At 48.1% G+C, this 12,430-nt stretch overlaps 1 protein-coding gene across 6 annotated transcripts in view; it reads left to right on the forward strand.

Moving 5' to 3' along the window:
• The window catches only part of Tmem120b (transmembrane protein 120B), a 41,949-nt gene that overhangs the window by 12,716 nt on the left and 16,803 nt on the right, over positions 1-12,430 (forward strand). For 5 of the 6 annotated variants that reach the window (XR_003955668.1, XR_387570.4, XR_001784711.2 and 2 more), the window contains 2 exons: positions 9,195-9,313; positions 10,857-10,973. Coding sequence is in view for 3 of the 6 variants with exons in the window: in NM_001039723.2 (NP_001034812.1) it covers positions 9,195-9,313; positions 10,857-10,973 (236 nt within the window). In the remaining 3 variants the exon portion in view is untranslated. Of the gene's footprint in view, positions 1-9,194; positions 9,314-10,631; positions 10,779-10,856; positions 10,974-12,430 lie in introns of those variants that run through there. The other variant, XM_011248230.3, reaches the window with a different exon arrangement.

Below are 12,430 nucleotides of genomic sequence, written 5' to 3' on the forward strand. Positions count from 1 at the left end.
AACAACAGAAGGTCTCTGTCTGGCCAGCTGGCTCCACTGGAGGAGGCCAAGGTTGCTTGGAGGAGAGGAAGTTGTGGCCACTGTTGTCATTTGAGTCTGAAGTGTCCCCCACATGCTCTGATCCGAACACTTGCTGTTTTGGACGCTGTGAAGCCTTTAGGAGCCGGGACCTGGCTGGTAGAAAGTGGGCAGCTAGAGGTGGGACTTTGAAGGTTATACCCACTTGTCTTAGTCTGGGTTTATATTGCTGTGAAGAGACACCATGGCTATGACGACTCTTATAAAGGAAAACATTTAATGAGGCTGGCTTACAGTTCAGAAGTTTTGTCTATTATTGTCATGGCAGGAAGCATGGCAGCGTGCAGGCAGACATGGTGCTGGAGAAGGAGCTGAGAGTTCTACATCTTGATCCACAGGCAGTCAGGAAGAGACTGCTCCACATTGGGCATGGCTTGAGCATAGTAGACTTCAGAGCCCATCCCCACAGTGACATACTTCCTCCAACAAGGCTATACCCCCCTAATAGCACTACTCCCCATGGGCCAAGCATTCAAACACTTGAGTCTTTGGGAGCCATTCCTATTCAAACCACTACACACACTTCCTCCTAGTAGTGTCACTTCCTAGGGTAGGGGGCCATATTTACTCAAACTGTCACACCACCCCTGCTTCCTCTCTAGTCCCCTTTACCTCATGATCCTCAGTGACACACGTGGTCTCTGACGCATATTCAGCCATCATGAACTTCATCATGCCTTTCTGCTGGGATGAGGGGACTCCTCTGAAACTGTCTGTATTTTGGTTAATGTCACAGAAGAGGACACTCTCAGCCACTGGGCTAGAGGCCATTCCTGTGCTGCCCTATTAAAGAATCAGTCAGCCTTCTGCTCATGACCTAAGGACTTGCCCGAGGCTAAATTAAAAAGTAATAAATTGATTTCTTTGGCCGAGGCAATTTCAGGGCAGTGTAATGTTGCCTCTGTGGCATGGTTATTATGAATAACTAACTCGTATGCAGGTCTGCAGTGAAAATGAGCAAGCGGGGCCTAAAGAAATACAAAATGGACAATTTGCAGAGGAAAAGAGGACGAGGAAACTCAGTGCTGCAGCCAAAGCTGGTGCAGAGAGGAGATGGGAGCCATCTTTTTGCACTGGAGCAAAAGGAAGGGTGCCCTAGGGTGAGACGCTGCCCAGCTAGGCTTCCAACTTGTGAAAGAGCACGGGGGAGTTTTTGCTTCAGAAAGCAACTGAATAAAAGCCGCTAAAGGCTCAAGGGGGCCCAGGACGCATCCCAGATGGTGGTGGTGACCTGTAGGTCACCCATGTGGTGTTGGCTTTAGAGGTGTGATGGGTGGAAGAGTGAAGAGATGTAGCTTCTTTCTCCGTGACTTCAGGGTGCCCCAGGGGTTAGGCTGTGTGGTGGTGGTGGGGGGAGTCCCTGCATGAAGGCCGTGTTGTTCTAACAGAGGTCCCTCAAGTGAAACAAGATTCAAGGGGGCTTCTTCTTTCCTTCCTTCCCCATGTGACTGAGGTAGATTCCGGGTGGGGACAGGAATGAGGGTTATCCCCAGCTAACCCAGAACTCTGCGTAGACCAGGCTGGCCTCAAACTCACAGAGATCCATCTGCCTTTGCCTCCTGAGTGCTGGGATCAAAGGCGTGCACCACTCCACCCAGTTACTTTGTTTGGACAGGGTCTTTTGTTGAACTTGCTATGTAGCTGGTTGGCCTTTGATCCCTGATCCTCCAGACTCTGTTTTGCAAATACTGTTATTAGAGTTGTTTGCCGCCATTGCGTGCTTGCCATTATGTTACTGACTAGAGTAACAGTAACTGCCTCAATATGACGGGTTGTTGGGGGTTGGGAATTTAGACAGGAACTTAGAGTTGGTGCATAGGCCTGGCTGTGCCTTACCTCTGAGGTCTCAACTGGAAGTCTTTCATGGCAAATGTGGCTAAGACCAAACTGTAGGGAGTTTTCTTTTTCTGCAGGTGTCTAGCTGGAGTGACTTGTCTTTATATCCGTGCCCATTCTGGCTTTTGGAGTCTTGGTGTAATTAGGGCCTCGGGGTGATTGGACTCTGTTCCAAGAACAAGTATTCCAGTGAATAAGGTAGAAGCTATGTAGGCCCTCTGTGACTTTTTCTCAGAATCCGTATGGCGTCACCTGTGCCACATTTTGCTTGGCCAGCATTGCAGTGCTACTCAGATTGAGATGGAGGGAGCCAAGTCCCTACTTCTCTCTTTTCTTTTTAGTTAACTGTGGTGGCGCCTGCCTTTAATCCCAGCACTTGGGAGGCAGAGGCAAGTGAATCTCTGAGAGTTCTAGGCCAGCCTGATCTTCACAATGAGACATTGTCTCTAGACCAAACACTCAAAACTATTAGGGACAATTACTTTCTGTGACAGTATTTCTCTGTGTGTATACAGAAACAACTCTTTCTTGAATATAGAAACAGGCAGATAAAGGGGAGGAGGAGGAGGAAGGAGATATTACTCAAGTGTCCAGGTTTCAGTTATACAAAATGGGTGCAGCACAATGATAGAGGCTTGTCTAGCATACATACACCACGACCCAGGTCCCAGTCTAGCACTTAGAAACAGGGAGGGGTGGGGCCAAAGAGAACCAGGATGAATTCGTCCTAGAGCACCAGGCCAGATGTACTTTTAATCCCAGCACTCAGAAGGCAGAGGCAGGAGGATCCTTGTGAGTTGGAAGCCAGTCTCTTCTCCATAGGGAGTGCCAGGCCAGCTAGGGTTATACAGTGAGACACTATGCTTTTGTTTTTGTTTTTGTTTTGAGACAGGGTTTCTCTGTATAGCCCTGGCTGTCCTGGAACTCACTCTGTAGACCAGGGTGGCCTCAAACTCAGAAATCTACCTGCCTCTGCCTCCCAAGTGCTGGGATTAAAGGCACGCGCCACCACTGCCCAGCATTTTTTTTTTAAGATTTATTTATTTATACAAGTACACTGTAGCTGTCCTCAGACATACCAGAAGAAGGCTTCAGGTCCCATTACAGATGGTTGTGAGCCATCATGTGGTTGCTGAGATTTGAGCCGAGGATGAAGAACAGTTAAATGTTCTTGACCGCTGAGCCATTTCTCCAGCCCTGAAACCCTATATTAAAAAAAAAAAAAAAATATATATATATATATATATATATAAATAAATACACACACACACACACATACATACATACATGTGATGGGTGGATGGATGAATAAAATATATTTGTGTATGATTTTTAATATTTTATGTAACATTTATATTTTTTATATATTTATATATTATTTTTAAATTTATATATTATTTTTAAAATAGAAAATAAGATAAAATTACCAAGAGGGTAGCTTTTATGTCAATTATTCATCTTCTCCCTCTACCTATCTCCCTCTGTCTGTAGCCCTGGCTGGCCTGGAACTTACTAAACAGACCAGACGAAACCTCAAGCTTGCGGTATTTCACCTCTACCCTCTAAGCACTGGGATCACACGGGTCACCCAACATCCCTGCCTTGAATGTTCTTTACCACAGGAGTAAATAGCAAGAGGGCGAGAGGAGACCTTTGGAGGGGCAGGGCAGGCTCAGACTGTGGGGAGTGGTCTCATGGCTGTACACTAATCTACTACACTCTAGTCTTGTTGTAGACATTAAATTGTTTGCTGCTTTCTTTGTATGTCAGCCATACAATAAAGTACTTTGTTTTGGTGCTGGGCGTCCAACGCAAGGCATCACACACAATGTATTTTTTTTTTAAAGAAAGGAAGACAGTAGACACGCAGACACACAGATTACAACCGGGAAGAACATGGGTGCAGAAATGGTTAGAAGATGGAGTCCACAGCTGAGCGCAGTAGTACATGTCTATCCTCCTGCACTTGGGAGGCAAAGAGGGAACCCTGCTTGAGTTCAAGGCCAGCCTGGGCTAGGCATGCAGTCATGTCAGCCAGTACGACCCTGCCTCAAAAGCAAAAGGGAGAAGCTGGCAGCAGCCTTGGCTTCTGGCGAAGGAAATTGATGGCCGTGGTGCTCTCCCTTCCTAATGCAGTGACTCTAATGCTGTTCCTCGGACTGTAGTGACCCCTGACCCCCCGAGTTATTGCCATTACTCCTAACGATTATAATTTTGCTACTGTTCATGAATCATAATGTAAATATGCGATGCGCTGGATATCTGACGTGTGACTTCAGAAGGCTCAAGACCCACGGCTTGGGAACCACTGGATTAAGGGACTATTTAGAGACGACCTCAGCCACGTCTGGCATTTTAATTTTTAACAAGGATTATGTTTGACTCGCGAAATTAAATATTAATTCACACTGAAGAGGGGCCTGGCCAGCATCTGGCTGCTGAGTTCGAAGCTTTGTTTTATCTCTCCATGGTAGAGAACCTGACACCACAGAGCGCTAGGAGGCTGTGCTGCCTTTTATCACACTGCAGCCACTCTTGTGAAGGCCCCACCTTATAGAGAGCTATCTTGGCCCTGCCTTCCCTCTGACATCTTGGAGCCTTTCCTTTGTTACCCACACGCTTGGAATCATCAGAAACTCATCCATCCCCACGGGGGTCTTTCTCCCTCCAAGAACTTATTTCATTGTATCTATCATTTCTGTTGCTGGGGCCTCCCACGTGCAAGGCAGGCAGGCAGGCAGGCAGGCACTTGACTGTGCTACCTGCCCAGTCCCAAGAAAACTTACTAATTGCAAATAGCAAAAGTTGATCACTTGGGTGCTGGAGAGATGGCTCAGAGGTTAAGAGCACTGCCTGTTCTTCCAGAGGTCCTGGGTTCAATTCCCAGCAACCACATGGTGGTTGACAACCATCTGTAATGAGATCTGATGCCCTCTTCTGGTGTGTCTGAGGACAGCTACAGTGTACAGTATATAATAAATATTAAAGAAAAAAAAAAAAGATGATCACTCTACAGTAGATCCTTGGAGGGACACCTTTACCAAACACTCCAGGCTGACACCACGGATGACAGGAAGCCTGTCATCAGATCCAGGCCCACTATGAAATCAGAACCAAATCCTATGGAAGCATCAGGTTGAGCCCAGGTTGAGAGACTTTCTCTCAATGATAGAAATGGACTTGAAAGATATCAGTTCAGGCCAGGCAGTGGGTGGCTTAAGCCTTAAATCCCAGCACTCAGGAGGCAGAGGAGTTCAAAAGTTGAAGTTCTAGGTTGAAGAAACACACACACATACTCACATGCCCGTGCAAATACTCAGTGTAAAATTGAATGGGATCTGAGATCTGAGGGACAATTTTGGCAAAAGAAACTGGGCTGAAAGGTGGCTCAGCAGATAAGATGCCAAGCCTGACGGCGGCCCGAGTTCTATCACGGGGACCCACCTGATGGAAGGACAGAACCACTCCACCTACACACTGCCCTCTGACCTCCTCGAGTGCACTGTGGCAAGTCATGAATAAACAGCTAAATGTAATTGAAAACATTTAACGAAGGCAGTTGGCACGTGTGAGCCGTGGTATCTTCGACAAAAGCCTCAGGTTACATATATCAAGGCTCAGTAACTGCATCTGACTGTAGCAGATACCGTTGATGCCAGCTGATGCACTCTGATGCTCAACTGAGAAGTACAATGGTTATGGCCGACTCCCTAATGCGTCAGCACAAGGATGGGTAAACTTCCTTGGCAAAGAGCCATACGGTCTGTGTCAATGCCGCTCACTCGACTGCTACAGCACTGAGCATGCGCGACGGAGCAGGAGTAAAAAACGGCGCGTGTGTTTGCTGCAATTCCAGTGACCTGTAATGTTCGCAGGGCATGGGATGTTTTAAAACTTTTATTATTTTCAACCCTCCAACACCCACTTCTGCCTTACAGCCTCCACAGGCTTGGACGGCAGGCTCTGCCTGCAGGTCCCTGATACCTGATAGAGAAAAAGATGGGTACGTGCACAGGAGATAGTGTACCCTGAGAGATGCCTGTTATGGAGGGTGGGGAGGGGGAGGGGATGCTCTAGAGTGTGGCGTTCTTCACACAGCTTTGGAAATTCTGCAAGCTTGAAATTATTTTAGGATGAATAAGCCTATTGGGAAAACTTAATTTTCCTCTCTGAGAGGCCCTGGAAGGATAGGGGGCTGTTAGCTCTGCCCCCCCCCCTTTGCAAATTAATGGTCCAGGGTGACTGGCTTATGCATTCTTGGATATCATTGCTAATAGTTCTCTCCTCCCCCCCACTTTATTTATTAATTTGTTTATTGCTTTTTTGAGATGTAGTCTCACTATGCAGTCCTGTCTGGCCTACAATCTGCTATATAGACCAAGCCTGGCTTGAGCTAGTGATGATGCCCCTGCCCCTGCCCCTGCCCCCGCCCTGCCCCCTGAGAGCTGGGGCTGAAGGTAATGCCTATCATTCCTGTTCTGTTTTTTATTTTTCTTCCTTCACTTCTTCCTAATTTTCTGCTTTACCTTCCTCTCTTGACTGGCAGACATAATAGTTTAGACTCTACTTGGTACCTGCTCCTTTCCCCCTCTGCTAAGTACGCTTCTGTGTCAGCTAAGAAAATGACTGTTTAAACCAGGCATGGTGGCACATGCCTTTGATCCCAATACTTGGGACACAGAGACATCCGGATCTCTTGAGTTGGAGGCCATTCCTGTCTGTATAGAGTTGCAGGTCAGCCAGGGGACTTCAGGGAGATGCTATTTGAAGAAGGAAGGAAGGAAGAAAAGGGAGAAAGAAGAGAAACGGGTCTTTGAACCCTGTCCACTGCTCACTGATCTGTGCCCTCCTGTCGGCTCCCGCCCCTCCATGGTCATTACGCATTGGAAGCGGAGTGTGGCAGCAATTTGAGAACTGACTGTGTTCCTCTCTCCCAGCATCGGGATAGCCTCTTGTATGAGTCAGAAGGGTTATTTCCAAGAATGCAATACCAAGTTTATTGAGTGATGTTGACTGGGTAAGGGAAGACGGCTTCTAGGGACTCCTCCCTAGAGGAGCTTTGCAAGCGCAGGCCAGAAACCCAGAGTGAAGCGTTAGTAGGAAAGAGCTTGTGGTTCATACAACCCACGAGGCAAGCCCAAGAATTGGAATCCATGTCATGTTGTCACCATAAATACTGGAGACTGTGTAAGGAAAAGTGCCTTGGCTTATGGTTCTGAAGGCTGAATCCAGCTCAGGGACAACGTCTGGCAAGGGTCACGATGCGCATATGGTAGATAATATGGATCATGATCAAAGTCGTGGACAAGCAGTGCATATAGAAGATCGTGCGCTAAGAGACCGAGGGAGGAGCCGGGCAGTGGTGGCCCATGCCTTTAGCCCCTACACTTGGGAGGCTGAGGCAGGTGGATCTCTGAGTTCGAGGCCAGCCTGGCCTACAGAGTGAGTTCCAGAACAGCCAGGGCTACACAGAGAAACCCTGTCTCGAAAAAGAAAAAAAAAAAAAAAAGACTGAGGGAGGAACACCCGACTTAATATCAGTCTGTTCTTGTGAACGCTGATCTGGTCCCATGAGACTTAGCCAACCAACCCTTGTCCCTTAGTCACCTCTCACGTGTTCCTTGCTTGTAAAGATCCCAGTACGCCTCAATACCATGGCATTGAAGACCCAGCACGTGCCCCTTTGGACAGCAAACCCTTGTCATCGCAGATGCTATGAAAATTTCATCTTAGCACTTCTGACTCTACTCCCCTGTTTAACCCTCTAGGACCAGAGGGTAGAACCCAGTAAGCATATCCTGGGCACAAAAGCATCTTTCATCTAACCCTTTTCTCTAGAGTTCCAGGATTGGCTCTCATTGGGCTAGCAGGAACCATGTTTGCTCCTGAACCAATCAGGAGTCTAGAGAATAATGATTGGCTGAGACTGGACACGTGACCACCGGAACTGGACCCCTTGCTTTCTTCCAAACCATTTAGGCCATAAGAACTGACAAGGGGTAGTCTGGGGATATAGCTCAGTGTGTGTGCCTAGCGGGCACAAAGCCCTGGGGTTGATTCCCAGTACCACGTAGGCAGGCTGTGTTGGCACGTAGCTGTAAGCTTCACCCTCAGGAGGTAGAGGCAGAAGACTCCAAAGTCTAAGTTCATCCTCAGCTATGAGTTCAACACCATCCTGGGATACCTGGGATGCCAGCTTCACAAAATCAAGAAGGAAGAATTGGCAAGGAGGCTGAGGGTGTCGAAAATGTACCTAGAATGTACAAGACAGTGTTCTCAGTCCTCAGACAAATACACACACACACACACACACACACACACACACACACACACACACGGAACATGGCAACCCTTCTACACCATGTTTGCTAAGATGTAAGGAAGAATGAGATGGGCACATGCTGTCAATCCCAGTACTCGGGAGGCAGAGGCTGGGGGGGTCTCGGTGTGTTCAAGAACAGCCTGGTCTACACAATGACTTTTTGTTTTGTTTTGTTTTGTTTTGTTTTTCGAGACAGGGTTTCTCTGTGTAACCCTGGCTGTCCTGAAACTCACTCAAGACCAGGCTGGTCTCGAACTCATAAACCCGCCTGCCTCTGCCTCCTAAGTGCTGGGATTAAAGGCATGTGCCACCACAGCCTGGCTTTGTTTTGTTTTTCAAGACAGGGTTTCTCTTTGAAGCCCTGCCTGTCCTGGAACTCAGTCTGTACACCAGGCTGGCCTCAAATTCAGAAATCTGCCTGCTTCTGCCTCCTGAGTGCTGGAGATTCAAGGTGTGGGCCACCATCTCCAGCCAACACAGTGACTTCTAGGATAGCCAAGGTTACATAGAGACTCTTATCTTTTAAAAGGAGGGTGGGAGAGTGGGACTGGAGAGATGGCTCAGTGGTTAAGAACACTGACTGCTCTTCCGGAGGTCCAGTTCAATTCCCAGCAGCCACATGGTGGCTCACAACCATCTGTAATGGGATCCAATGCCCTCTTCTGGTGTGTGTGAAGACAGCTACAGTGTTCTCTTGTACGTTAAATACATACATACATACATACATACATACATACATATTCTTTAAGAAATATCAGGAGTAGCACTTGGGGAAAACCCGACACTTATCCCACAGCTGCTGTGTCCTGCTGCCTCCCTCAGCCAGTTGCAGTCCTAATTTTCAAAGTGTCATCCTTGATAGCCGTGTCATTATAGCGGTCCCATCCCCACCCCCTCCCCCAGACCTCTCCCGTCATGTCCGAGGTTCACCCTTTCCCTGTGCTGCTTCGTCCTCCAGGAGACACACAGGATCTATAAGCAGAAGCTGGAGGAGCTGACCTCCCTGCAGACGCTGTGCAGCACCTCCATCAGCAAGCAGAAGAGGCACCTGAAGGACCTGAAGCACACACTCCAGAGGTAAGGGGGCGGGGCTTGAGAGCTCCCCCAGGGACTCCATCGGGAGCTCTTCCTTCTTCCCCCACCCCCCAACCCCAGGTTGGGATTACAGATGTCAGCCACCGTATCTGCTTCACTCGGTGCTGGCTTTGCCGAGTTGGAGCCCAGGGCTTTGTACATGTGAGGTGTTCGCTCTACCAACGGAGCCACATCCCCAGCCCTCCCCTCGTTATAAAAGGACAGGAAACCAACTCCAAACTGGCTTAAGAAGAAAATGGAAATTTTTAGTGGGGGAAAAAAACAAAACAAACCAGAGGTGGCTTCAGGCATCACTGGATCTAGGGGTCAGAGTGTGTTTGTAGGACTCTGTTTTTTTCCTCTGAGTCCTGCTTTTCCCTAAGTTGGCTTTGCTCTCATGGCCACTGAATTAAGTCAGTTAGGTGGCCATCTACGAGCTGAGCTTTGACCCTCCAGTCTTCCTGACAGAGGAGGAATCTGGGGCTTTCAGTCTTAGTCATATTAATAATTGTCTGCAGGTCTGACTGTTTAGACACTGTGGGTGCCCAACAGAACCCCAATCAATACCAGTAGAGCTCCCTAGCCCTGCTGTGACACCTGGACTATCTGCAGACACTGTTCGGCTATACCACAAGCATTGGCTGGGGTAGGCTGACCCATGAGTTAGGGCCCTAGACCGAGAAACCCTCCTATTCCAGGGCGTGGGCTATCCCAATATGCTTCTCTTTTTCTTGATTTTTGAAGACAGGGTCTCATGTAGCCCAAGCTGGCCTCACATTGGCTATATCCAAGCATGACCTGAGCTCTCAGCCCTGCCTCTACCTCCCAAGCCTCTGCTGCTTCTTCCTCTTCCTATTGTTGTTGTTGTTATTATTATTATTATTATTATTAATCTATCTACCCCTTCATCCATCTATCCATCCATCTATATCATCTTTGTCTGTCTGTCTACACCATACATACATACATACATACATGCATACATACATATATCTATCTATCTAGGTTTTTTGAGCCTGTTTCTCTGTAGCCCTGGCTGTCTTAAAACTTGCTCTGTAGACCAGGCTGACTTTCAACCCAGAGATCCACCCGCCTCTGTCTCCTGAGTGCTAGGATTAAAAGCATGCGCCACCACACCCAGCTTACCCCTGCCTCCTGAGTGTTGGGGTTTACAAGCACGAGCCACCGTACCCACCTCAAGCTTCTCTAGTTTTGAGAGTTGCCTCTCTCCAAAGGGCAACAGGAAGACCTTGATGGGCCAGCTGGCGGCTAATACCATCTTCTGTCTTTCAGTCGGTCCTCTTAGGAGTCTTCGAGTTCTGTTACAATTGAAGAAAAGAGCTTAGCAGCACAGCTTAGCCAGCTACTGTGTGCTGAGTACCATTCCAGACGCTTCCCTGCGTCTACTTATGTGACCTTTACATAGCTACTGTTTGTGACATACCGAGATGCCATCCTTATCTGTCAGGTACAGGAAGGGAGGCAGAGATTGAAGGACACCACCAAGGTCTCTGGCTATAGGAGCTCAGCATCACTCCCATTACAGGTACAAGCGCCATTCCAGCCATGAGGAGGCGGCGCTCATCCAACAGATGACCGCCAACATTAAGGAGCGACAGAATGTCTTCTTTGACATGGAGGCCTACCTACCGAAGAAGAATGGGTACGAGCCCTCTGGTTTTCTGCTGCAGGCCCCCCACACCCTTCTGGGGTGTGAGAGTCATTGGACAGGGGAGAACAAGACATGGTGGTGGTGGTGGGGCACTTTGGTCCCTGTTCCTCCCATTCTAGGAGGAGCTACGGTCCTTCCCCTGTGGCTGGGAGTGATGTCCCCTAGGGCAACTCTTTTGAGCTGGCACCTGGTAGCTGTGTGTGGCATCTGGGGTAGAAGGAAAGTGTTCTCTCTCAGGAGAACCAACATGTAGTGAGTGCATTTTGCATGCCCAGTATTGTCTTGGACATGCCCACAGCAGCAATGACTTTATCCTCAACAATCTGCTATATTACACTGAAGTGCCCCCCCTTTTCCCTCAGGGATTAGAACCAGGGCACCCTAGGACACTAGGCCATGTTCTAGACTCAGCTACATCCCAGATCTGCTTATTTGTTTGTTTTTTAAATCCTATTAGGCAGGGCCTCATTATTTTTGCTCTGGCTAGCCTGGAATTCCCTTGTAGACCAAGCTACCCTTGAACTCGATGTGATCCTCCTGCCTCTGCCTCTGGAGTGCTGGAATTACAGGTGTGTGTCACACTCTGCCCTTACTTACTTTTATTTTTAAAGCAGGGTTCAGCCCGGCATGGAGTCGGGTCTTTCCTGAGGAAAGGTTGCTTGTGAGCCTCAGTCAGATGGGAATTGTCCAGTAGCCCTGGGACATTGTCACCCATCCCTCCTTTTTGCCTGTTTCTCTGTATTTGGACTAAACACTTCCCAAGTTAGTCAGCAGTCCATTTAACAGCATCCCCTCCATCACCGGAGACCCTCTAGCAGTGTGTTGCTTGGGCTCTTTTTCCCAAGCTTTTCTCTTCAAAGCCTTTTGGGGATATTGCGTTAGTTAGGAGTCTGTGTTGCACAGCTAGACAACTCAAGGTTGCTTAAGAAATGAGGGATTTTTAGTTAGGATATTAGTACAAATATGGGCCAGGTATGGATGGATCCAACCACTTTAATGCTGTTAGATCCCGCCTCTCTCTGAGCTTTCTTTTTAACTGTCTTTTCCATTGTGTACATTTATTCTATTCATAGGCAGGCTTTTTCTCTAAGCTGTCACCCACCCCCCACTCCCACCCCCAGCTTGCTAAGCTTACTTCTACCTGCCTACCCATTCTAACAGGAAAAAAAAATTGGTTCCTCTGTGGTCTTGAGGATTTAAAAACCTAGGGTGGGTTTTCATTGGGTTAGATTGTTTGTGTGTGTGTGTGTGTGTGAGAGAGAGAGAGAAAGAGAGAGAGAGAGAGAGAGAGAGAGAGCGCTCATGAGAATAGACTTGGATGTTGAATAATTGTCTTTGACTCTTTAGCTGTAGGTTAGTCATCCTTGGGCTACCGGTTAATGCCATGCTTACATCTGGCTGCAAAGGAGGCTGGGAGATGAGGCCTGTAAGGTAGCTTCAGTGGGGGA

This window comes from Mus musculus, chromosome 5 (genome assembly GCF_000001635.26).
Source record: "Mus musculus strain C57BL/6J chromosome 5, GRCm38.p6 C57BL/6J".
Taxonomy (NCBI): domain Eukaryota; kingdom Metazoa; phylum Chordata; class Mammalia; order Rodentia; family Muridae; genus Mus; species Mus musculus.